The sequence below is a fragment of the Apodemus sylvaticus genome, chromosome 19, assembly GCF_947179515.1.
Source record: "Apodemus sylvaticus chromosome 19, mApoSyl1.1, whole genome shotgun sequence".
Classification (NCBI taxonomy): Eukaryota; Metazoa; Chordata; class Mammalia; order Rodentia; family Muridae; genus Apodemus; species Apodemus sylvaticus.
The window spans coordinates 45,386,570-45,413,873 of record NC_067490.1 but is presented as its reverse complement, the minus strand read 5'-3'; the positions used below and the strand labels follow the sequence as shown (position 1 = coordinate 45,413,873).

General features: G+C 45.0%; 1 protein-coding gene across 3 annotated transcripts in view; it reads left to right on the top strand.

Moving 5' to 3' along the window:
* The window catches only part of Afg1l (AFG1 like ATPase), a 157,473-nt gene that overhangs the window by 110,009 nt on the left and 20,160 nt on the right, over positions 1-27,304 (top strand). For 2 of the 3 annotated variants that reach the window (XM_052163885.1, XM_052163887.1), the window contains 2 exons: positions 19,894-19,964; positions 20,221-20,321. In XM_052163885.1, the coding sequence (XP_052019845.1) occupies positions 19,894-19,964; positions 20,221-20,321 (172 nt within the window). Of the gene's footprint in view, positions 1-19,893; positions 19,965-20,220; positions 20,322-20,492; positions 20,668-27,304 lie in introns of all 3 variants that reach the window. The other variant, XM_052163886.1, reaches the window with a different exon arrangement.

Sequence of the window (27,304 nt, the reverse complement as noted above, 5' to 3'; positions counted from 1 at the left end):
CGTGCCGTGGCATGCGTGTGGAGGTCAGAGGGCAGCCCCGGGCATCAGCCCTGGCCTTCTGATGTGTTCCAGTCAGTGTCTTGTTTGCTGCTGAGACGCCCGTTCCAGCCGGGCTGGCCCTTGAGCTTCCGCTAGGTTCTGCTGTCTCCACCTCCCCTGTTGCTGTGGGAATGTTGGAATTACAGGCGCCCATCGTCATTTTACACTCACTTCACACTAGTTTCCAGGGATCCAAACTCAAACTTGTGCAGAAAGCATATTTATCTTTTGAAATATCTCCTCAGCCTTTAGAGTGTCTTTCTAAGTAGGTTTCAGAGTGGGGTTTTTTGTTTTTGTTTTTGTTTTGTTTTTATTTATCCCAAGGAGTTTTTAATCCTACCTTTGCTAAACTTAGGTCAATGTTAGCAAGTTGTCAGCAACAGAGAGTTAGAGTGTAAATGCTCAAATTCGCACCTGGCTGAAACCAGCCCGTCACTGTGCGGCTGTTCCTTCTGCAGTATCTGTTGTACCTTCAGTGCTCAGACAAGCACAGTTTCTTTCTGGATGCCTGCTGAGATGATCTGTTAAAACCAGCAGGTCGGTTAAGTTTTGGATTTCCCATTTGTATCTGGATGTCCGCTCAGACCACCGACTTATTTTGAACTTCACGGAGTTTGTCAAGCATGACCTTTGAACTTCATGGAGTTTGTCAAGCATGACCTGCCTCGCACCTACCCAACAATTTAATTTGCCTCAGATTAGCTCTTTGGTAATCTGGCTGGTAATAGGAGAGAGTATCCTTTCTATATGCAATGAACATGTCTGTCCAGCAGGGGGCACAACTGTGGCGGTGGCACCATGGACGCTGCCCTGGCCATTTTGCTGTCTTTCCTACAACAGGAGGGCCCACTGGTTTCCTTTTTAGAATATTTCTGTGGGTTTTTGTTGTTGTTGTTGTTGTTGTTTTTTGGATTTGGTTTTTTTTTTTGAGACAGGGTTTCTCTGTATAGTCCTGGCTCACTCTGTAGACCAGACTGGCCTCGAACTCAGAAATCCACCCACCTCTGCCTCCCAGAGTGCTGGGATTACTGGCGTGCGCCACCACCGTCCGACCCACTGGTTTCCTAAAGAGAGAATTTCTGGTCACCTTAGTCTCACGTTTCTGTTTGTTTTTCATTTGCTTTTTGGAAGTGATAAGTGTGAGGTTTTTCTGATAAGTCTGTGGAAGGATCTAGAATGGGATGTTCTTAGGCACACAAACTTACCTACAACCTCCATTCTCAGCACAGCAGCCATGGCCTCACGGGAAGACTTGATTTCATTTTCTTTTAAATTGTGTGTGTGTGTGTGTGTGTGTGTGTTTAGTGCAATGAATTTGTAAGCACATGGGTGCTGTCCTAGTTACAATTTTATTATTCTGAAGAGACACCATGACCATGGCAACTCTTATAAGGGACAACATTGGGCTGGCTTACAGGTTCAGAGGTTCAGGCCATTGTCGTCAGACAATGCAGAAAGCATGGCAGCGTCCAGGCAACAGGGTGCTGGAGAAGGAGCTGAGAGTTCTACATCTTCATTCAAAGACAGCTGAAGGGGATTGTCTTCCAGGCAGCTAGAAGGGTCTCAAAGCCCACCCCCATAGTGACACACCTCCTCCAACAAGGCCACACCTCCTCCAACAAGGCCACACCTCCTCCAACAAGGCCACACCTCCTCCAACAAGGCCACACCTCCTAATATCACTGCAGGTGCATATCATGTGTGTGTGTGTGTGTGTGTTAGTATGCAAGTGTGTGTTAGTATGCAAGTGTGTGTTAGTATGCAAGTGTGTGAAGGGCAGAAGTTGATGCTAGTTGCTGCTTATTTTTTAGTTAGAATCTTTCTTGCTGAACCTGGGCTGTAGCACCTCCACTAGAATGGCTGGCCAGCAAGCTCTGGGGTCCTCCTGTCTCTGCCTTCCCTCTCCCCAGTGCTTGAGTCACAGACTCATACCAAGGCACCTGACTGTTAATGGTTACAGGCCTCTGAACTCTGGTCCTCAGGCTTGCACAGAAAAACACCATATCGCCTGAGATATGGTGCTTTCTGCTCATAGGAAGAGTCTGAACCCAGCAGGGGCAGGTGGCAGACCTGGTATCTTTTTTGCTTTTCATTAATTTATTTATTCACTCAATATTCCAGTATCATCCCCCTCTCTCCTCCCAGTCCCCGCTCCCACAGCTCCTCCTCCTATCCCCTCTTCCCCTCTCCTCTGAGAACCACAGCAACCCTGGCACATCAAGTCAGTGCACCCTCCCCAACTGAGGCCAGGCAAGATGGCCCAGCCAGGGAACTGGGATCCACAGGCAGGTTACAGCTTTAGAGACAGCCTTCACTCGAGTTGTTGGGGGCCCTTCATGAAGACCAAGCTGCACATCTGATACATGTCTGTGTGTGTGTGTGTGTGTGTGTGTATGTGTGTGGGGGGAAGTAGTCACAGCCCATATATGCTCTTGGATTGGTGGGTCTGTCTCTGGGAACCCTAAGGGTCCAGATTAGTTGACTCTGCTGGTCTTCCTGTGGAGCCCCCAACATTCTCAGTCCCCTAATTCTTCTCTCAACTCTTTCCTACGACCCACCAAATTCCATCTAAAAATGTTGTGGGTCTCTGGGTCTCCATCTGGCTGCTGGGTAGAGCCTAGGGGACAGTTATGCTAGGCTCCTCCCTGCAAGTATAACAGAGTATCATTAATAGCATCAGGGTTTGGTTCTTGCCCAGGGGATAGGTCCCAACGTGAGCCTGTCATTGGTTGGCCACTCCCAGTGCCTCTCCTCCATTCCTGTCCCTGGACATCTTATAGACAGAACACATTCCGGGTTGAAGGTTTTGTGCGTGGGTTGCTGTCCCCATCCCTCCACTAGGAGTCTTGCCTGGCCACAGGTAATGGCCACTTAGGCACCATATCCCCCCCCCCTTAGAGACTCAGCTGGAGTCACCCCCATAGACTCCCTGGGGCCTCCTTCCACCCAGGTCTCTGGTACCTCCTAGAAATGCCCCCCACCTTCCCCCCTGCCAGTTTCTGTTGTCTCTCCCCTCCACTCTCCCTACATCTGATTCCCACTCCCTGCTCCCAAACCCCATCCTCTCTCCCATCCAGTTCCCTCCCTCCATCCTCCTCCAGTATTTGTTACTTCCCCATCTGAGAATGATTCAGGCATCCTCCCTTGGGCGGGTCTGTGGATTATGTTCTGGTTTTCCTGTACTTTAAGGCCGTTACCCACTTATACGTGAGTGTATACCATGTTTATCCTTTTGGGTCTGGGTTACCTCACTCAGGATGATATTTTCTAGTTCCATCCATTTGTCAGAAGCATTCATGATGTCCTTGTTTTTAATAGCCAAGTAGTATTCCATTGTGTAGATTGTGGATACATTTTCTGTATCCATTCTTCAGCTGAGGGACATCTGGGTTGTTTCCATTTTCTGGCTATTGTGAGTAAAGCTGCTATGAACATAGTTGAGCAAGTGCCTTTGTGGGATGGTGGAATGTCTTTTTGGGTGTATGCCCAGGAGTGGTATAGCTGGTCTTGAGGTAGAACTAGTCTCAATTTTCTGAGAAAACAATAAATTGATTTTCATAGTGGCTGCACAAGTCTGCACTCCCACCAGCAATGGAGGAGTGCTCCCCTTGCTCTGCGTGCTCACCAGCATGAGCTGCCTCTTGGAGTTTTTATTACCTTAGCTATTCTGATGGGTGTTCTTCTCTACAGACCTTGAAAGAACAATTCTGAACGTCATATGGAAAAACAAAAACAAACAAACAACCCAGGTAGCTAAAACAATCCTGTACAATAAAACAAATTCTGGAGGTGTGATGACTGTTCCCAGTAATCAGCTTGACTATATCCAGAATGAACTACAATCCAGAAATGGACTGCACACCTGTGATCCAGATCTTGAGGCACAGTGGCCTTGAAAAGTTTAAGTCCAACTTAAAAGTGGTGTACACCTTTCGTCCCATCATTCTAGAGCCAAAGCCATGCACATCTCTGAGTTCAAGGTCAATCTACAGAGCAAGTTCTATGACCACCAAGCTTAGCTAGGGAAGGAGCTGGTAAACAGAAATCTGGAAATAATTTAATGGAATAAGGGGAACATGTTCCAGCCCCAGCAAGCAGTAGAACTTGGCAGCTTCAGCCATGTGGCTCTGGCTTTAGAGTCAAGAATAGAAGGAACTACTGGGACAATTGATGCTGGTTAGCTGGTGCTAAGAAATTAACGGTGATTTAGGCAAGACCAGCATCATTGAGGTGAAATCTGGGAAGTGTTTTTCTGAGAGCACAAAGAAGCTGTGTTCCAGAGATAATCAAGGTTGTACCTCATGCTGCACCTGCACTTGGTAATGTGTAAGAATCCCCCAGGTGGTACTAGTTTTGAAGATATAAAGGGGTCATGGAGAGCAGCTGAGGCTTTGCACTGTGAGAGGCCATAGGAGGCCATTGGTGAAGGTGCAACCTCAGTTGCAGTTGGTGACCCAGGACTGAAGGAGTCACGCAAAGGAGCTGAGGCTTGGCACCATGAAGAGAGCCAATGAGAGGCACAGGGAATCCTATGCAGAGGAAGACCTCAGAATATTGGAGATGCTAACACCATGGGATGATCACCAGGAACCGCAGCAGCAGTGGGGTGGAGTCAACCAGAGCCTATAATGCCAAAGAGGCCAGAGCAAGAAAAGTGATGCAAGCTCTTTGGAGGAGTCCAGAATATCACACCTGGATCCCAGACACTGGAATAAGAAGTTGTAAAGTTGACTTTACCTTGGAGACCTCAGGATGGTAGAGATGCCAGAGCCACAGGGTGCCTGCTGAGGAAAGCTGCTAACCAGGAGTGGAACAAGTCCAAGAGAAAGAACGGCGTTGCAGTCATCAAAGCCGAAAGGAGTTGGAGATCAGACATAGAGATGTAGAGTTTGCAGTCTGCCCAGCTGGTGTGTACTATGGCTTTGGTCCAGAATTTCCTCACGGTGACATTTTGGAATGGTAATGTATATATCCGGTGATGTTCAAAGTATATGATCTGCTTTTTGGCTGTATAGGTGATTACAGTTAAGAGAATCTTGGAAGAGAATTTGAATTTTGAACTTTTAAACACTGGTGAGACTGCGATAGACTATGGGGATTTCTGAAGTTGGACTAAATGTACTTTGCATTAAGCTATATGTAGGTGTGGCCCCTATGGACTTGAATATGCTTGGCTCATAGGAAGTGGCATTGTTAGAGATTTGGCCCTGTTGGAGCAAGTATGTCGCTGTGAGGGTGGGCTTTTTACTAGCTGCTTTTTAAATCAAGCTGTCTTCTCCTGACTGCTTTTTAATCAAAGATGTATAACTCTCAGTTGCTTCTCCAGAACTGTGCCTACCTGGCCACTGCCATGGTCCTCCTGCCTTGATGATAACAGACTGAACCTCTAAACCTGTAGGCCAGCCCCAGTTAAATGTTGTCCTTTATAAGAGTTGCCTTGGTCATGGTGTCTATTCATAGCAATGGAAACCCTAACTAAGCCAGGAGGTAGCCCATCTCTGACTTCAAGATGTACTACAGAGCAATAGTAATAAAAACTGCATGTTATTGGTATAGAAACAGACAAATTTATCAATGGAATCAAATCAAAGACCCAGCAATAAACTCACACACCTGTGGACACTTGATTTTTGATGAAGAAGCCCAAACCATATAATGGGAAAGAGAGAGCATCTTCTCTCTTTCAAATGGTGCTGGTCTAACTGGATGTCTGCATGTAGAAAAATGAAAATAGATCCATATTTATCACCCTGCACAAAACTGGAGTCCAAATGGATCAAAGACCTCAACATAAAGCTGGATACACAGAATCTAATAGAAGAGAAAGTGGGGAAGAGCCTTGATCTCATTAGTATAGGAGACAACTTCCTGGAAAAAAAAAAACCAGAAAAAACAAAACCCTAGCTCAGGTACATTAATTATTAATCAACAATTATTAATTATTATAATATAATATCATATTATAATATAATAATTAACAATTATTAATCAACAATTAATAAATGGGACCTCATAAAACTGAGAAACTTCTGTAGGGTAAAGGACACTGTCAATAGGACAAAATGGCAACCTACCGATTGGGAAACGATTTTCACCAAGTCTACATTTAACAGAGGGCTAATATCCAAAATATATAAAGAACTCAAGAAGTCAGATACCAACAACCCACAAAACCCAATAAAAATGGGGTACAGAGCTAAGCAGAGAATTCTCATCAGAGGAATCTCTAATGGCCAAAAAACACTTAAAGAAATGTTCAGCACCCTTAGTCATCAAGGAAACGCCAATCAAAATGACTCTATGATTCTGCAGACCAGGGGTTTTCATGTTCTCTGCTTCTGAGTTCACAGATTGCCTCCTCATATTTTATGGATCTTGGCAGAAGAAGTGTCTTAGTCAGGGTTTCTATTCCTGCACAAACGTAATGACCAAGATGCAAGTTGGGAGGACAGGGTTTATTTTGCTTACACTTCCACATTGCTGTTCATCACTAAACGAAGTCAGGACTGGAACTCAAGCAGGTCAGGAAGCAGGAGCTGATGCATGGAGGGATGTTCCTTACTGGCTTGCCTCCTCTGGCTTGCTCAGCCTGCTCTCTTATAGAACCCAAGACTACCAGCCCAGGGATGGCACCACCCACAAGGGGCCCTCCCACCCTTGATCACTAACTGAGAAAATGCCCCACAGCAGGATCTCATGGAGGCATTTCCTCAAGGAAGCTCCTTTCTCTGTGAGAACTCCAGCCTGTGTCAAGTTGACACACAAACCCTGCCAGTACAAGAAGCAAGACATCTGGGTCAGAAAGACAGGATTTTATTAGTTTGGTACAAAGAGCACCCTGAGTATTAAGATATGTCATTCCTTCCCTTGTGCCCAGGTCCCCAGCGGTGGGAGGGAGTTTTCCTGAGGCCTGGATGATTCCAGAACGGGCCTTGAGTCCTGTGTCGTGAGAGGAGCTCTGAGCTTGTGTGGAACCTATCATTTTCCAGCCAGCAGAAAGCATGTCTGCCTTTTGTCTCACGGGAAGCACTGTCTCATCTCAGTACAACCTTGAGGAGAGGGAAGGCCTTGCCTTCTCAGCAGCCCAGCTCAGTGTATAGGAGAATAAAGACCACAAAGGCCTCTAGAAGTCTGTCTCAACAGGCCGCTTACAGTGTTGGGAACTCCCAGACCTGTGCCACCGGGACATTACTGCAGCAGCATCCATGTGGCACCACTGTTGGTGGCTAGGGGTTAATGGCTGTCTCACCTGCAGGTGTGCGGGGAGTGTGGGACCTTCCAAAAAGGAAGACATATGACTTAGACTACTAGACATAACCTATAGTCATCAATTTTCACCTGGCATATATATGTTTGTGTGTGTGTGTGTGTGTGTGTGTGTGTGTGTGTGTGTCACATCCATCCTTTGAACAGATTTCAAAAATCAGTTTCTTCTGAAATACTTCTTAGTGAAATCTTCTCACAGCCATTCTTAGATTTTCTCTCCAGAAACATTTCTTCCAAGAAGAGAATAATTTGGTGGCTATCTCTTTGAATTCCAATTCTATTTTTTGTTTTTTGTTTGTTTGTCTGTCTTTATTTTTTGAGATAGGGTTTCTCTGTGTAGCCCTGGCTGTCCTGGAACTCACTCTGTAGACCAGGCTGGACTCGAACTCAGAAATCTGCCTGCCTCTGCCTCCCAAGTGCTGGGATTAAAGGCGTGTGCCACCATTGCCCAGCTGAATTCCAGTTCTTAAAGAGCCACAAGTAGTTGGCACAAAACGCTCCCTGTGCTCTCAAGTCAGACTGAAGGATGAAGCTCTTATTCATACCCACTTTGGCACTGCTGAAACAGCCCGTTTCTCTCCTGCGGCGTCTCTATAAAGGCCTCTCTCCTGTCAGTCGTGAGGTCCACATCAGTAATGGTTCACAGCTGCATTGCTATCCCTTCCCACACCTAAAACCTTGACATTATATTTTTAGACAAAAATCTTAATTAACTTTGTAAGTGTTTGGGTGTTTTCCTCCATGAATGTCTGTGTATCGTGTGCATGCCTGGTGTTCTTAGAGGCTAGAAAGGGTGTCTGATCCCCCAGAACTGGGGTTACAGATAGCTAGAAGCTACCATGTGGGTCCTGGTTATTGAACCTGGGTCTCCTTGAAGAGCAGCCTGCGTTCTTAACCACTAAGCCATCTTGCCAGTCGCTTAATTTTGATTTTGAATCATGTGTTTGTGTGAGTCTGTCTGTGGGTCTGTGCATATGAGTGTAGTGCCTGCAGAGACCAGAGCATCATGGTTAAAGTGATAGGCAGTTGTAAGCTGCCTCACAGGGCAATCCAACTCAGGTCCTCTGCAAGAGTATGGGCTCTTAATAACGGAACCATGTCTCTGGTCAAACGTTGACGAAATTGTAGCTCCTGCTGAAACGTTGCCACTTCCTGGTTTGGAAGATATCTGAGACATGTTGGCACCACTTCACCATACCACATAATCATAAGTCAGATATTTCTCCTAGATGTTAGCACTTGTATTTTGAATCTCACACTGGATGTCACAGTTAGACAAGCCTCTTTATTTTGGTCTTTAATCTCTTTCAACAGTGCTTTGTACTCTCCAGTATACAACGTGCTTTAACTATCTTCTGTCACATAGCACTTTATTCTTTTTTATGCTCTGCAAATGAATTCCCCCCCCCAATTTTATTTTCAATGTCTTTATTACTCTTATAAAATGCAATGGGTTTTTTCGCATATTGATCTTGCTGAACTGATTTATTAGATTCTTAGTAGAGGTCCTAGAATTTTCTAAATACGAGATGATGTTATTTTCAAGCAAGCTGGACATCTTTTATTTATTCTTCTCGTCTAACTTTCCTTCTAGTAAAGTAGTAAGAACAGATGAAAGACGATAATCCCTGTCTAGTTTCTGGCCTACATCGAATGACTTCAGTTTGGCCATTACTTAAACCATTGTCTGGCTTTTCATAGATGTCTCTTACCGGTTAATCCTAATCCTATTCTTTTCCTGGTTTGTTGAGCACTTTGTGATGTTAGATTTGGTGAGATGGATTTTCTGCTTTTGCTAAGATAACTGTGTGATTTGGGTCCATTGTTATATGTACACACTTCATGCCAGTAACTGATTCTTAGAATTTGAGGTTAGCCTTGCGTTTCTGGCATAAATGCTGTCTTTCTGGTCAGCTTTCCATCCCTCAGCCACGCATCTGAGTTAAACACTTCAGCAAGAGGACAGTCCTCTTTCTGCCCATGGTGTCACAGGGTCCCATCCAGATGCAGTTGGCACCCACTGCCTTAGGGCTGTGTGGAGTGAGGGTGGACTTTGTGGTTGGCAGTGCGGTGGGACAGAGGTGGCCAGAAAACCGGAAGGGGAGGGCAGGAGAGAGAGGGAGCCAGGGTAGCAGAGTCTCTATGTCTTACTCGAGGGTACCCCCCCTTACCTGACTGCCTTCGAGTAGGCCCCTAAACGTCCTCTCCTCCCCATAGGCTGTGAGCTTGGAACCACTCCTTTAGCGTAAGTTTAACCCCAGTGAAAGAGAGCGTGTTTTGAGGGGGACACTTCAGCTCAAAACTGTAATAATCATAGTGCACAACCCCATTATGCTCGGTTAGGTTTGCCGGGGCTTTATTGGGGAGTCATATTTTTATAGACAGAAGAGATATTCCTCATTGACTTTCTTTTCTAGACATATTTTAGTCTGGTTTTGACAGCAGGTGATGCTGATCTCACAAAACAAGTGTGGAAGAACCCCCTTTTCTTCCATATCCCCTTCTTGAGTCTGCTTCAGTAGTCTGTATCTTTCCAGGAATTTGTATATTTCTCCTGGGCTAGCCCATTTGTTAGCTTGCAGCTGTTCATTAGACAGGCTGAATGTTCCTTATGGAGAATGCTTAGAAGGATTTCGGATTTCAGAGTTGTTTGCTGTTTTTGCTTTGGAATGTTTGTGTAAAGTCTAAGATTGAGCACACCTAAGCTGAAATCTAGACTTTCAGATTAGAATTACTCATTTCATTTTCTTATAGTCCACTTTATTTGATAATAACATCATTTCTTTCCCTTCTTCCTGCTGATACAAACATACAGCTGTATATTACAAACAGCAGCTTCCTGCTTTATATCCTGTAGAACATAATCACACATAGTGTTTTTCAAGTTTCTAGCTGTTAAAATCCAATAGAAGTATTCTAGTTGACATAATTTGGATGTACACTTAAGTAGTAATTAATCACACATTAACTCAAGGGCTACTGAATGAGAAATTAATACCAAGTGCGTGACACTGCTTGAAATTCCACCTAACATATGGCACAGCAAATTGGAACCAGAGAAGCCGGGTCTGTCTGCTCGGCGTAGCTCTGTCCTTCTCTATTGAGCTGCATCTGACAATCTCACACCACAGAGGCAGGCTGCTCCATCCTTCCCAACTTAACCACACTGACAGAAGTACCCAGTGTCGATGACGGTCTGCAAACGCACACCGTGTGAGCGGGCCGTGTGCACACAACCTTCAGTCTCCTTATCAGTAGCTTCCCCTGCCACAGGGTTCTGCTGAGCCCTGAGTGTACTGTGCAGCCCAGTCTGCCTTTGCACTCATGCAATCCCCCTGCTTCAGTTCCTCCTATCTTGGGATCACAGGTGTGAGCAGTGATGCCCGGCTCAGGTTTCTTAGCAATTTTGTGTGTTTGTTATTTCATCCTCAAAGAGATAACAGTTTAAAGTCAGTCACTAGTGTAAGAGCAGCTGATCTGGCAGGAGTACCAGGCCCTTAGTTACATATGTGGACTAAAAAAAAAGCTCTTAAAACTCCCCTGGCTCTTTTCCTCATGATTCAACTGTTCTTCTTTTTCTTTATTGTTTTTTTTTTTTTTAACTTTTTGTTCATTTTGCCTTTCTGAAATTATACAAGAAGGAAAAATTTTAGAAATGTCTCAGACTGAAGCTCCACGCGTTAAGCTACCGACTTCTCTTAGGGAAATGTGACATAAAAAATCAGTAGGAATTTTATCTGGGGAGGAGAGGGGCGAAGCCCTGCAACATGAGAAAAGGCCCCACTTTCCGCGTTACACGCAGGTCAGCGTTAATGGAGTCAGGTAGTTATTCCGCAGGTGACTGAGGAGGGTGGGAAAGTACAGGCTGAAATGCATCTCTGAACAGTCAATTAAGCCCTGCGTGATCGAGGAGATAAAGGGCGGCTAAAGCTCCCTTTGGACGGCTGATTCCGTTATGTAAAACACACCTACAGAATTTGAAAGGCGACCAAGCCTGTTTTATATTAAGGCAAGTATAAACCAACTTAATTTTAGACCTGCCTCCAGCCCCAGATTATCTTTGGTGTGAGGACAAAGAGCCAGACAGCGTGAATGCACAAGGAACGTGCAAAGACTCTGCCAGGAAAGTTTGGCACCGAACCCCAAGAGGAAGGAGAAATTTCTCTGTCAGATCAACTTTGGCTCTCTGGCATAGAGCACTGAGAGCCAGGGGCTGAGGAAAGCCAGCTCCAGAATACTTGTTGATACCTTAACAAGCTGTTGATTTTTGAAAGAGGACAAAGGAGCAAAGTGCGGTTAGCATCCCTCCCCGTGTGTCAATCTTAATGAAGTGGGAGAGTCTTGAAAAAAAAATGAACTTCCATTTAAATTCATGCCTGACCCTCTTCCAGAACCCTCCAAGTGTTTGGGAATTTTTGTTGAGAATTTTAAATGATCCAGTGCTAATAAGCTCCCTTTTCCAACGTGGTCTGCTTCTTTGAGGCTAAGTTTTACGTTGAATGCCCCGTTTCAGCTGTAAATTTTTTTTTCAAAACTGGAACGACTGATTCTTTTCTCTTCTGTTTAATGTGGAAAAGACAAACATCGTTCTCCTACTTGCAACCAAGCTTTAATCCAGGTACTGCCCTCCAGATTCCTGCGGGAGCTGGTGCCAGATTTCCTGGCAACTCAACAGTGCTTGATTCCAGGCTTTTTTGACTTAAAGACACAGTGGTTCTGCTCAGCGGGGGAATGGAAAGCACAGTTCCTGCGAGAAATGAAGGTGACTGGGCGAGATGGCCTGGCCGGGTTTCAGGGCCAGGCAGAGCAGAAGAAAAGGAGGCTGTGCTGTGCTCTGGCTGCCCCGGCCCTGGGAGGGAAGAGGTGGGGAGTGTGTGGTGGGGAGGAGGCAGCTTTGGAAAAAGAGTGACTTTGCCTCAGATCAGAAGCAACCCTAATGCTCCTTTTGTGTCAACTTTTGATTGGCCGTGGACAGACTTTCTTTTCTTGCATCGTATCCACACAAAGGCCTAGTATATAATAGTGTTGTTCCATGAGCCGTTACTCAAGAGTCCAGCTGTCTCCAGGGGACTGCAGCAAGTCAGTTGATTCTCACAGGGCTGAGGATCACACCAGGGACTTTTGCGAGCTTGGCAGGCGCCCTGCCACGGCACCCTTTGGCACCCTCGCTCCTGCTCTTTGGTGCTTCCTTCAGGAGAGGAAGGTAACACCATTCACAGCATTGGCCGCTGTCTCCTGGTCTTCTGGCCATTTTGGTGCTACTCCAGGATATGCCTCTTTATGGTTGGAATGGAACTGCAGACAACTGACTGCAATATCTGTTTCATTGCTACATACATTTTTGTGGCTCCCAGAGAAAACTCAGAATTAAACTCATTTTGTGGGAGTATGTGGTTAGGTGTGTGTTCATATGTTTGTACAGTTGCACATGCACATGTATGTGTGCACACATGAGAGCCAGAAGTCCATGACAGGTGTACTCTTTGGCCTCTATCCATCTTTTTTTTTTCTCAGACAAACCACTCACTGGAAATGGAGATCACCAATTCTGCTGGTTAGCAAGACCCAGGGGCCTTCGTATCTCCAGCCCCCCAGTGTAGGGATTTCCGGTGGATGGCCTCATACTTACGTCTTCCTATAGATACTGAGCCATCTCTCCAGTCCCCAAAACCTCTTGACTAAGCTGTTCTGAGGCTGAGCTCCCAGCTGTCTGTCATGGAGACTGACCACTGGCCTCCTACTTATATAACCTAACCATTCTTTTGTTATAAGGTCTTTAGAAAAAAGGCCCTGAATAACATGTATTCATAAAGGTTTATTTAAAACACTTGTGAAGGTCTGGGGAAATGTCTCAGTGGTTAAGATCATTTGCTGTCCTTCCAGAGAACCCTAGTTTGGTTCCTAGCATCCATATGGGGTAGCTTACGACCACCTGTAATTCCAGGTCCAAAGGGTTCATTGTCTTCTTCTGGCCTCTGGGAGCATTTTTCCACAAACACACATCAATACAAACAATAAAAATAAGTCTTGCAAAACCCCAAACTTACTCAACAAAAACCTATCTAATCCTTGTCCTCTTTAGAGCTACGCAGGTCGGGTTACGTTTCTGAATAAAGAGTTTTGGTTTCAGATAATGTTCCTCTCCCTGACGTGAACTGAGATGAAGCTATTACTGCTCTGGAGTGTGCCACGTTCTCACAGTGCACCACGTTCCCACAGTACGCCATGTTCCCACAGTGTGCCATGTTCCCACAGTGTGCCCATAGCTCGCCATGGGAAATGTCATGCTCCCTTCTCTCTCTCTCTCTCTCTCTCTCTCTCTCTCTCTCTCTCTCTCTCTCTCTCTCTCTCTCTCATTTGTTCATTTGTTATGTTTGTTTGTTTGAATTTAAATGTATTTTCTCTGGGCTGAAGTTTTGATAATAATGTTGTACACTTGAAATTTTCTGCTTAAAAGCAGCCAAGGGCGAGGGCTGGAGGGCTGGCACAGTGATTGATAGCACTGGCTGCTCTTCTAAAGGACCTGGACTCTATTCCCAGGACCCACATGGCAGCTCACAACTGTCTGTAACTCTAGTTCCAGGGTATCTGACGCCCTCTTCTGACCTTTGCAGGCACTGTACACATGTGGCACACAGACATACATGCAGGCAAAACATTCATACTCATAAAATAAAAACAAATCTTAAAAATTAAAAAAATTAGTAAGGGAAATCTTAGATGTTTTGATATGTAATTTTACATATTCTTTGTATAATCATGATATTTTATTAAAAATTCTGGGAAAAAAAGAAAATATGTCTGGCTTAATTGTTTCATTAATTCAATTATATATGATTTTTATGTTCCACTCATACCTAGAAAGAATTTGAAGCAACTTACATTGAAGTAATTTATACTATACACACCATAATCATTACAAAAGAAAGAGTTGCAGAATTCTAGGTATTGACATTGAAGCCACTGATAATGCACACATCATAATCATTACAATGGATCAAGAGCTGCAGGATTGTAGGTATTAGTAAGGCTGTGGAAGGTGTGGACTTTCCTGTGCACTGACAGTTGCCAGTTGAAGTATAAACTACCGTAGTATCTACCACACTGAACGTTGGTATTGTATTACTTACCCATTGCTGTGATAAAATGCCACAGGCAAGACAACTTACGGAGAAGGAGTTTATTTGGGCTCATGGTTCCAGAGGGTTAGAACCCATGGTGATAGAGCAAAGGCGTGGTGGCTGAGCAGCATCTAAAAGGTCCCATCTAGAACCCCCCAAATGGCCATCTCAAGGCCATCTTCCAGTGACACACTTCCTTTTTCACAAGCAGTTATTTTTTTTATAATATATATTTTTATTTTCTATATTCTTTGTTTACATCCAAAAGCTTTCCTCTTTCCCAGTCCACCCCCCATATGTCCCATAAGTCCTCTTCTCTCCATCCATTCTCCTGTCTTTCCCCCTCCCTTTTCTCTGTCCTGGTACTCCCCTACAATGCTGGATCAAGCCTTTCCAGGATTAGGGCCCTCTTCTTCCTTCTTCATGGGAATCATCTGATATCACAAGCAGTTATTTTAACAAAGCTCGTCTCCCTGTCATCTGTCTTTAGGGAGCATAACCAGCTCTCTCGAGAAGAAGGAAAGGGAAAGGCTGTTATTAGACCCTCTGGCCACAGCGGGCAGCGACTCTTGATCCCCTACTCCTCTTTATGAAGACATCATGGTGTGTGGAAGATGAGGAATGGTAGAGGAAGGTGAAAGGGAGCCTCTAGAATTGCCTCAGCGAGAGTTGAAGTCAGTTATTAGAGGCTTGTTGACATCTTTAGCAATGGCAAGAAGTTAGCAATTCTCCGAACTTTGTGAGATTCATAAATGAACAAACCAAGAATAACAGAATCCTCAGCTGCTTGATACTCCATTTGATAAACGAATCTAACTAGTTAATCAGATTCCCCATCACTGAATGTCTATTTAGATTTCTTTAGTTTTTGTGTCACGGTGAACCTCTCTCCCAGGAGTTAGCTGTTACTATTTCTTAAGTGTTGTCCTACGAATGGAATATTTAAGTGTAAGAGGTCCTCATAGGCGCATGTGTTAGCTCTCCGCTGTTGGAGGTGGTGGATGTTTTAGGAAGTAGAGCCTGGCTGCAGAAGTGGGTCTCTGTGGGCAGGGGGAGGGGCATACACTAATGTGAGCTCTCTGCTCACCAGCCACCACTAGGCACCCAACACCACAGACATTTAGGGAGTGGTTCTAGTCCAATTGACTTCAGGAATAGATCAGCTGACCAGCCCGCCTCTCAACATTGCCATCAGTGCAGTCACTGAGCTACTTAGATGTCACATCGCTGTGACACATACCTGAGAGAAACATTGAAAGGAGGAATGACCTGTTCTGTCCCATGGTCCTGGAGGCTTCTGCCCACAGTTCTTGAGTCTGGTGCTTCTAGGCATCAGGTAAATCAGAAGGCCATGGTGGTAGGAACCTGGACAGGCAGGTTTATCTCATCATATACTTTCTCCAACCAAGCCCACAGTCTAACGTCTCTTCCTCACTCTCCCGATGCACTAATCTGTGAAGTCCTTGTACTCCTCAAATGCCTGCCTGCTGGCAACATACCCCAACAGCAGGCCATTTCCTGTTCCACCCCTCCCCATTTAGAAAATGCCTTTCCCTATCTTCTAGCCCCTCCCCATCCTTTAACCCCTCCCCATCATCTAGCCCCGCCCCATCATCTAGCCCCGCCCCATCATCTAGCCCCGCCCCATCATCTAGCCCCGCCCCATCATCTAGCCCCGCCCCTTCTAGCCCCTTTCTATCCTCTAGCCTCCACTCCCAAGGGCGGGGATTATAGGCAGGCTACACACCTGCATGGATTCTTTTGCATTTATTACTTGGTAAGATGGAACAATGGGTTCTTTACCAATTTAACCATTTTTTTGTGAAGGTTTTTAAGGGTCCTTTGACAGTTGTTTTGTGGAAGTTTTTATAGGATGATAAATTTGTATATGCTATGATACAGATATTACCACAGCCCTTCCACTTTTGCCGTATTCATGTTTTCTATCATACAGAAAGTGTATGTCTCTGCATATTCAGATTTGATAAGGGACATAGTTCTGAGTATCTGCCTTCTCTTCTGTGAAAATGTGGTAGCACTTATGGCGAGATGGGAATCTCGTGTTCCTCACCACGGCAGAGGAGTCCAGCGAAGGGTCGCTTCTGCTGTTCCCCTGGCAGCACACCGAAAAGTCTAGAATCGACCAGGGTTTCTGTGGCCAGTGCAAGATGTACTCAAAGCTACTTAGATTTGGTTTGGAAATGTACTATAGGTAACTGGGCCCTTTAGGCTAATGTACGTGGGTAGTTCTCTCTCTCTCTCTTTTTTTTTTATATATTTTTTCTAATGCTCGTCTTTACGAAAGCGAATGCAGACTGACAGGATGGCTCAGTGGGTAAAGCATTTGCAACACAAGCCTGGGGGACCTACCTTTGATCCTCCAAATCCATGCAAAGGTCAAGGGGAAGAGCAGACCCACACAGTTGTTCTCTGGCCTCAGCATGTGCTCTGTGGCCCACGTGTGCCTGTACATATACATCCTATCTACATATGTGATAATGTACATAAAAATACTGGGGTCTAAGTAGAATATGGGAAGATAAAGGAGGTAAAAGATTATTTGTTAAGGAATTTGAGAATATGTATTTATGGTAAGAATTCCCTTCCTGCTTGCCTGTATTTTATATCAATCTGGTTAAGTCTGAACACGTCAAACTGTGCCATAGCCGCCCTGGCCTGGCCTCAGCAGTAAAGCTTGCTCCTATGCCCAAGTGCATGCTAGCTTAGATGGGCAGCAGTCACGAGCCGCATAAACCACTTATAAGATGCTTTTGGCTTTGGACCACCTAACACTAATACCTTTTTTCTATTTTGGGACTTCAGCGAATCTGTTTACAGTAGGGTAATAAAATCCTTATAAGGCAATGTTAAAATAAAAATAATTTTGTGCTGGGGGTGGTGGTACAGTTCTACAATTTAGCGCTCAAGAGACGGAGGCAGCAGGATTGCAAGTTATAGACCAGCCTAGAGTACGTGGCTGGCAGGACCCTCAAAAAAACAAAACAAAACAAAATAAAATGCAACATAAAATACTAACCATGTTGTAAAGGAGAGGTCGTCTCTGTATGTGGCGTGCACGCATGCTTGAATGCGTGCGTGCGTGTGTGCGTGCATGCGTGCGTGCGTGTGTGCGTGCGTGCATGCGAGTGTGCATGCGTGTGTGCATGCGTGTATGCATGCGTGTGTGCATGCGTGCATGTGTGCATTAGACAGGTATTAACCTGATGGACTCTGCCCTCTCCTTGCTCCATTCTATATACCACGACAAGTATGTCAATTAGGACCAACGAGATGTCTCAGTGCGTAAAAGTATTCACTGGGAAAACCTAATGGCCTGAGTTCAGTTCCCCGAACCCATGGGAAACTGACAAGGCAAATTTGGTCCCCACACGCACACTGTGGCACATGCACGCCCCCGAAACATACACTGATAATAATAAGTAAAAGTAATTTTTAAGTATGTCATTACCTGGGGACTCTAGAGGCTAAGGCAGGGGCAACACAATTTCCAGGTCAGCCCGGGGCCGTGTAGTGTGTGTAGTGTGACTTTTTTTTTTTTTTAATCAGGGTTGGGAAGATGGCCCAACTGGTAAAGTGCTTGCCATGCACAAGGCCGTGAGTTTGGACCGACAGCATCCATAAAAAAGCCAGGTGCAGAGGCAGGCTCCCCCAGTCTCAGTGGTGGAGGCGGGGCAGCGGGGTGGGCGGGGTTGGTGGGAGGGACTCAGAGACAGATGGCCCTGGAGCTCTCAGCCAGTCATTGTAGTGAACTGAGGAACGACTGAGAAAGACACCTGAAGTCAGCCTCTGACTTCCACACACACATGCGCTGCATACCTGTGTATACATACGTGTGCTTGTGTGTGCTCGTATGCATGCATGCACACACACAAACACAGATAAACACACACACAAACGCGAGCATGCACATAAACATAACTTCTCAAAAGCATTGCGTGTATATATAACTCCCCTGCATGGTAGGAATTGTCCTATTGAATCCCATGCGGTCGGTGTGACATCAGGGTGACTTTGAGGTTTCTCGATATATTTAAGCTTGCTTTCAGGGCTGATAAAAGCGCCGCCAAGCCTTAGGACCAGAGATGAAGCTTTCTACCCCACAGGATAGAAAGAGAGCGCTAACTCCCATAAGTTTTTCTCTGGCTTTCACATGGAACGCAATTGTAATTTTAAAAATTACTTAAAAAAAATTTTTTTTGGCGATTGTCTCTTTAAATCTTTCTTTCCATAGTGTCATTTAGTTGCTTTAATGTGGTGTAATCTGAAGGTCTTCTAGGCCTTATGAAACTCAGGCAGCACTCCCTATGCTGTCAACCATGGCAAATTATATTTTTGAAACCTGCAGAGGTGGGTAGCCCCTTCCTGCTGTGCATTAAGTTGATGCATTTGCTACAGTCGAGGAATTCTGTGGTTGTAGTCTAAACTTTATCTTAATGACTAGTTTTCAATAACATTGAACGGATGTCAGTCACTTCCACAATTAGCTAAGATTGATTTGTGTCAAAATTAAGCATATTGTCAGGTCATCTTGTGTAAGTTTGTATGTGGGACCGGAGGAAACTTAGATTTGCACTTGAAGGGTTTTTTTGGAACAGCCTTTCTTCTACCAGTTATTTCTCCTATTGACTGTTAATTTATCAACCCTTCTTTGAAAAAAAAAAGTGAGAAGAAAAGAGGCCACAGCACTATCACATCTCTATATGTGAGCTCCTTAAACCATATGGTGATTTCTAATTAGAATACAAAAGATTGTGTGGTAAGACTCACTCCATAGCAGTGCAGTGAGGGCCTCACAGAAGAGGGGGAGCTGGGAGTGGGAGTCCAACAAGGACACTTTGGAGAGAAACTGTGGTCCGTTCTTGTCCTTATCCCCAACAGCAGGCTGTCCTGTATGTGTTCAGATGCATAGACGTCTGATAAAGTTTCTGAGGTGCCAATTAAGTTGATATTTGGAAGCTAGTGATCTCATTCTGAGCGCTCCTTCCTCTCAGCCGGTGGCTTGACTTGGTTTTTCTCATTCTAAAAACACCCTCAATGTTTAATTTCACGTGTACCCTCTCAGTGGAGATTTCAAAGGATGCTTGCTGGATGCTTGACTGCCTAGCCTGTTTGCTCTTGTTTTGCATGCAGGAGAGAGCCCGAGGCTTTCTTCTCATTGTGTACACATAGTATTAATGGCTTTACTCCGCCTGTATCCTCTCATTACTGGAAACATGTAGAAGCTCAGAAGTCTTTCAATGTATGCAAATAAGGCAGGATCGGCTACCTGAGAGTTAATCTTCTCTGCTTTTAAGTGTATTCTAAATCTAATGTTTGTGTTTAGAGTATAACATCCTGTTCTCCTTTTTTTTTTTTTATGGGCAAAAAGCTAAGCAGGCTCAGGCAGCTGTTTGATGTTGGCTTCAAGTGTTATTAATTTCATATTCTATTATTCTTTTCACTGTAGCACAAGTGAGGCTGATGTGGAGGCTGTCGTGGATAAGTTGTTTGATGAGCTGGCTCAGAAACAAAATGATTGTACGTAAGTTAATTTCTCTTGAAAGAGAATACATTTGGAACACAATGCCCAATCTCCACTGACCAATTAATAAGTTCCATTGCTGTATACGGGTTGATGCCACACTCAAGTGGCCGTCATTGTATCAGCATTTTCTCTAATTTATGTGTTGAATCATGTGCTATTATTCATCAAGCTATGCATTTCCTATCTGTAAGAGATGAATTTTATAGTAATTATCCAGACAAGATTGAGTCTTTGTTCATGTTCCCATAGTAACTAGCCCAAGGATTCTGAAAGTGCAAGGCAGAGAGCTGCGGCTGAATAAGGCCTGTGGAACCGTTGCCGACTGCACATTTGAAGAACTGTGTGAGAGAGTAAGTACCAGGCCTGGCCAGACTCACTGACCTTTTCCCGTGTTAAAATACTTGATGGTTTCCCCTCAGCCCGCTTCAGATTTTAAAATGCCATTCACAGAGTCAGAAGGGAGGCAGAAATCTCCATAAGGGAGACATTTTCATCCATTTGCCAAGCAATTTTTTTTATAGGTACTGGCACCAACTCTGCTCTCTGAAGGGCTTTCAGGAAAAATCAGAAATGCAGAGACGCCTGTCAGCCGTTGCCGGAAGCAGGAGCAAAACCAGCGTCCTGTATGGCTCTGTTGTGAAAGTCTCATGTGAGGGAAGTGAGGAGAGCGGAGGTACGGGCTGGCGAGATGGCAAGGTGGGTAAGGGTGCTTGCAGCCAAGCCTGGCCACCTGAGTTCTATTCCCCATGGTCCCATGCAGTGGAAGAAGAGAGACTGACTTCCGCAGGTTGCTAACAAGAAATTAAAAAAGGAGGTGAAATTAGCAAGATAAGCAATTTTACTGTGATCTCAGGAGACATGGCATAAAGAACTGCGTTCTTCAGATTCGTTGTTCAGCTGCCGTGCTCTGAGCCGCCTGGGCCAGGTGGAAGAACATCAGTTTCTAAAACTCTGAAGTGTGTGCACAGACCCCCACCCCCATATATCAGAAAGTCTTTGACCACAAATCCTCTGTGGATATGAAGCCTGTCTGTCCAAAACGTGGCGTTCTCAGTAGAATACTTACTGTCACTAGCCTATGTACTATCCCCGCTGGAGACGGTCAAGTAACTTTCCACAGAGCTCCTCAGCTGAGCATCCCTGCTCCCGATTTTCCCTGCTTTTCCGCTGATCCAAGCAGAGCTGTTTTGAGGCACTGCTTCCATAGCTTGCTCTCATTTATACCTGCTGAGTGTCAACAGAGCACACCTCTCACAAGCCTCCTAGCAGGCAAGAATTTGTCACCTTTAAACCACAGATGAGTCCAACCCGCAGTCACTTAGCTCTTTAGAAGGAATACAATTAGGATTAATTAAGACTCTGGTGGAGAGGCAGCCTCTGATCCCCACTGTGGCTGACAGGACTCCGCCCTCCTCTCCCAGTCACCTGCACTTGCAGGGAGAAAATCTGCTTGGGCTTTCGCTCCAGTTTTGCCGTCTTTGCTAAGACAGACTCTCTTGGATGAAGCCCTCCTCCCACTGCAGGAGGACCCCAGGGAGGTGAAGGAGCAGGCAGGCTGTGGGGCCTGGAGGAGGCCAGGCCCTCTTGTGGAACAGACCCTGAGTGTTTGTATCTCTACATGAGGCTTGTTAATTCTGGACACTTGGTGTCAGAAAGAAACTGTTCAGAATCCAAAATCCCATACCATCTTTTTTTTTTCTTTTCTGTGCAGTGAGGTTGGAGGGAAGAAGGTTAATCAGGATTTAATATTGAAAAATGAAAATAATTCCAACACAACTCACCGTTATTTGACCAAAGTTTGGGCCACATGACAATTATGAGCCAAATTCTCAAAATTAGCAACAACACAAGATTTCCATTTATTTTGGCATAACCAATCCACGATTATATCCTTTCACTTTGTTGGTTGGTTGGTTGGTTGTTCAGTTGCATTAGGAAAGACTTTCTATAAAATATTCCAGAATTTCTTGACTCCTTGCTATCCTTTATTGTGTGAACATTCTAGTTGTTTTTGTTTGGAGTTTTGGTGGGGTCGTTACCACAAAATACCACTTCCTCTCAAGCCTTTCCTTCCTCTAGTAGATAAACCCTTCGTTTGCCAGTTACATGCACGGGCAAGTCAGCATTTATTCTGTTGTAGCCGGGATGGTTTTGCATCAGACAAGCCCTGACAGGACGTTGGCTTGAGGGACTCATTTGTCCCCAATGTTAAGCTCCCTGTGGAGAACGCCTGAGGAAGGGCTAAATTTTTAAGTGGTCAGTTCCTGACTACCATTTTCTTTATTATGGTGGTTTTGCATTTCTTGGCAGCTCTGTAATTGTGGCAATTCAGAGACTGAATAGTTACGAGAAGAGGATCCTTGAGATCAATCAACTTCAGATTAAGCCTAAAACTCTTAATTAGTTATGATCATCTTAGGAGCCAGACTCCGTAGCTGCCAAAAGATAGTCAGGAAAGATAAAAAGTACACATCCAACCCAGGTATTTGAGTAAACAGTGGGGGGCTGGGTCCAGCTACACAGTGTAGTCTCTGGACAGCCTAAGACCCACTCAGCTGCCACTACAACACCATCAGGAGAAAATAATCCCCCAAGGAGCAAACAGGCCACACTGCAATGATTAGTTTTGAGCCATGGGGGCGGGGGGATAGTATTTTCATGGACTTTTAAGCGGATAGCAACCTGTCTATCCGCGTGTTAATTACTAAGGTATGGGAAGGTTTTGACTTGAAGTTCTTGGCATGCTGCACATGTAAACCAGAAGGCCCAGGGCATCCCACCCTACACATCCCTCTCCCCTCCATGCTCCAAGCACAGTCTCACATCTGTAACCCTGCAGATCACCGTCTGCTTTCTTGATGCCGTAGCAGTCTCTGTTCTCTCTCTTCACAAGTCTGATGCAGCATTGCTTAGAAGACCAGTCCAAAATAGGACCCCTCGGCACCCATGTAAAAACAACAGCTAACAGAGCCGTGCATAAGGAAGGCGTCATCAAGTGTTCTTTATATAGTAGCTTATTTAATGCCACGATAAATAGGTGCTATTATTGTCCCATTTTACAGATGGGGAAACGGAGGCATTTAGATGTTAAGTAACTTTCATTTGGTCATATAGCCAGAAAATAGCAAAAGGAAGACTTGAGTTCCTTACTAGTTTGAGGGTTAGATGCTACATTCTTTACCTCTACGTGATGGCCTGGGAGTTTCTGGGCAGGTTCATTAATAGAATTCAAATTCTGCCGTGAAATCCACTCAGATCCCTTGCACATTTCCACATCTGAGGTCAGCTTTGAGACACAGAGCATGACGCTAGTTGAGGAAGCAGACACCGCCAGTCCCGAGAGGTCCTTAACACAAATACTGCTGCTTCACCAGGGTGTCCCCAAAGAAAAGTGAAGCCAGAGAGGTGCTGCCCCTTCTGGGTCCAGGGCCGCGGCACGTCTCATAGTTATTCACATCAGTGATTTGTGTGCGCAGGGGTCCCTGTGAGCCCCCGAGGCTCCGTGACCCACATTCCCTCTGTGTGCAAACCCTGGGGCACTCTGCTCTTCTCACTGCAGTGAGATTTCCAGCAGTGGTGCTACAGAAATGACAGGTACAACCTGCTGAAAGCAGACGGGGACACCAGGCCGTGCTGTGCCCTTCAGGGCTGGGTTCTCACAGAGGAACAGACAGCAAAAGCTAAGGTGTGGTAGGGAGAGAGAGAGAGAGAGAGACAGAGACAGAGAGAGACAGAGAGAGAGAGAGACAGAGAGAGACAGAGAGACACAGAGAGAGACACACAGAGACAGAGACAGAGAGAGAGAAACAGACAGACAGAGAGACAGAGAGTCAGAGACAGAGACAGACCACATAGGGTGGTCGAATGAATGACTGGTATTGTAAGTTTCAACTTTGAGAACATGTATCCTTACTTTATTTGTGAGGATGGAAGGCCGACTTTATGAGACACATCTGTATACCAAATACCATGGCTGCCTTAAGGGAAAGTTCTCAGCTTTTGGGTTTTTTTCCCCCTCCCTTAAAGATTACCAGTTCTTTCATAGAAGACTGAGTGACAGAGTGTGGTTATTCCTCTTGACAGACATTTCCCCACAGTGTTTGACAGACATTTCTTGGAAATGAGTGGAGACTGTCATTTCAAGTTAAAACAATGAGCAGAGTTTGTCACCAGTGTTGAAGTCTGAGCAAAGGAGTAAAAGTTAAAATCTTGGCACTTGTCTCTGCCATCATTGCCCCAGTTTTTGAACCTTTCCCTTACCCCTCTGGTGAAATTGATGGTGGCATCAACAAACACAGAATTTCAGGAGTCTAGGGGGAGGAGGCGGGACTAGAACACAGTCCCTCTCTATGTGATTTAGCTGTCCCTGAGTTCCTTGTCCTCCTGTTCAGTCTTCTGAGGTCTCAGTTCACAGGTGTTTGCTACCATGTCTGCCTAAATGTTTTGGAAGTTGTATAATTGAACATTTCCACATTTGGTTATTAGTTTATCAAAACGACACTTCACAATAACCAGTGCATACTGTTGTTGTAAAATCACACGTGACAGAAGAAAAATGCAGAAAGACTACTAGAAAATAATAATCCAAAATGTATAAGCTGGGTATGGTGGTATGTGCCTGTAATCCTGGCACTTGGGAGGCTGAAGCAGGTGGATTGGGAGACTGAGGCCAGCCTGGGCTACCCAGCAGAATCTTCCTCAAGCTGGGGACAAGGGTGATTATGACAGTTCAACACTCAGCCACCAGCCTGCGGCCTCATTTGATTTCACACATCCCATAGTCGAAAGAGAGAACCAACTCCAACAAGCTGTCCTCTGTCCTCCACACACGTGTGACACATAAATAAATATGATTTTAAATACACACACATACAAACACACATGCATACACACACACACACACACACAAACACATGCATACATACACATAGCAGAAGTTGTTTCAGATTCTACCGTGAAATTAGCATTTTAAAATCTATATCTTGTCAACGTCTTTAAAAAATTTAAATAGGCGGGTCCAGCATCTCGCCCAGGCAGCACAGCAGACCCCAGTAATGGGGGCTTTATTAGTGATCCAGCCCCAAGGGTATAGAGCAGGAGAGCCTGCTGACCAGCTCAGGTTCCTTAGGCCCCGATCCAGGGCTTTGAGTCTGCCCACCCCAACACCTACCCCATCGATGAACTGCTGGAGCGCATGAAGGGCGGGTCCTGTGGATCCAAAACCACAAGATCTCCACGATACGGGGCTACAGCAGGATATCGGAGGAGTCGCAGTGAGGGTTCAGTACTGATAGAATAGCAGAAGCCAGAGGCCTCCAACCAGACCAATGAGTAATTGCAATGAACATTTGCAAGCAAAGATATGTGGACAAAAGGGTACACTGTGGGCGCACTGTGGGTGCACTGTGGCACAGTACGGCTTCCCACCTTTACTGTGGGAAAAAACAAAAACCGAGAACTTTCCCTTAAGGCAGCCACGGTATTTTGTATACAGACAAGTTTTTTCCTCTATTGGTGGGAAGGTTGCAAGGTAGGAAAGCAGGTATGAGGGAAGGTGTGTGTGTGTGTGTGTGTGTGTGTGTGTGTGTGTGTGAATGGGTCTAGCATGCATGATATGAAATTCACAAAGAACCAATAATTTTTTTTAATTTAAATAAACATAATTTTTAGATCAGTTAAGGTTTATAGAAAAAAAATGAGAGGAAGCAGTATGTGGTTGCTCATACCTGTAATCTCAACAGTTAGAGGCCGAGGCAGGAGGATCACTGTGAGTCTGAGGTGAGTTTAAACTACACACTTTGAGGTCAGCCTGGGCTGCGGGGAGGTGTTGTCTCAGAAAGCTGAAAAGAAAGAAAAAAGAAAGGAAAGAGGAGGGAGAAGAAAAAAACCTGAGATCAGAGTACAGAGAGTTTACATCTGCTCCACATCTAGGTTCCCTTATTATTAGCATCTTCCATTAATATATGTTGGCTACAGTTAATGAACACGTGTTGGATACATTTCTCCATGGTATTATTATTTTGCCAGCAGTGTACACTGGACTCCTGAGCTGATACAGTGTTATTAAGTTTCTACTTTATCCACACTTCCTTATCGTGACCTAATGTCCTTTCTCTGTCTGGGATGCCGTGGATACCTGAAGCTATCATCTTCTTAGTCCCTAACGTAACAGTTTCTGAGACTCTTCTCGGTTTTGATGATCTTGACTGTGTTGAGGGATCCTGGGCAGGCATTTGACAGACAGAATGAGGTCTGGGCAGGCATTTGACAAACAGAATGATGTCTTTCTCATAATTACACTGGACTGATGGGCCAGGCGGTGCTTCCGGTTCGTCATACCCAGGTCTGTTCTGTCACCAGGCTCAGCAAGTCTCCCTGTAAGCCGTCTTCACACTTGACCTCCATAGGACCAGTCAGCTCTGCCACAGGAAGGCTGTCCTGTCCCCAGTCTGTAGTATCCTTCTTCCAAAGGAGCTTCCTGTTGTGTCTGTAGCATCAACAGATAATCCTGTAATTATCTGGAAAAGTTGTTTCCAACCACGACACTGTAACCAGGCTTCCCTAAACTGTCCAGTCAACGTTTCTCACTTGCAGGGATTGCATGTGGAAACAGATGAGGATTAGCCATTTTCTATTGAGCCAAACATTAAAGGGATTTTCTTTTCAAATGTAAAACAGTGCCACCCTTATCATGACATTATTTTTATTTTGGAAAATACTAGTTTTTAAATGTTATGAATTTAATATAATTTTTTTACTATTGTAGATTCCAATGGTTATACAATTTAAGTTTTCCTTAGTTTGAATTTCTAATATATTAATCACAAAGGTTAGCGGAGAAAGCCCATGGGAACCAAAGCTCCTGGGGTACCTTGGTTATTCTTAAGAGAACTGGGGGCCGGGAACCCCAGCACCTGGGATCCACTTGCGTTACAGTTACACTTTTGTGACCCAAGAAGGAAAGAATCGTTTTCAGAGAAAGCAAGCCAAAGCTGAATCCTAAAGGCCTAATGAGGAAACTGGCTAGTCCGGAATTTTCCTTTTGAGAAATGTAATTTTTACACCTGCAGAAAATTGGTTCCTCAACTAATAACTGTGCTCACAGGTAACTGTTTGCAAGAGCACTTCATTATTTGTGATTTTAAAATGACAGGTGGCCAGGTGTGTTTGCGGAAAGTCTGGGCAGAAAATACGCCCATCAGTGCACAAGCATGGCGGTTGGCAGTGTGCACTACTGCTGTCCTGTTCTCGCTCTCCCCCTTCCTCTCTCTCCCTCCCTTCCCTCCTTTATCCTCCCCTCCCTCCCTTCCACTCAGTTGCTTGCCCTTGGTGC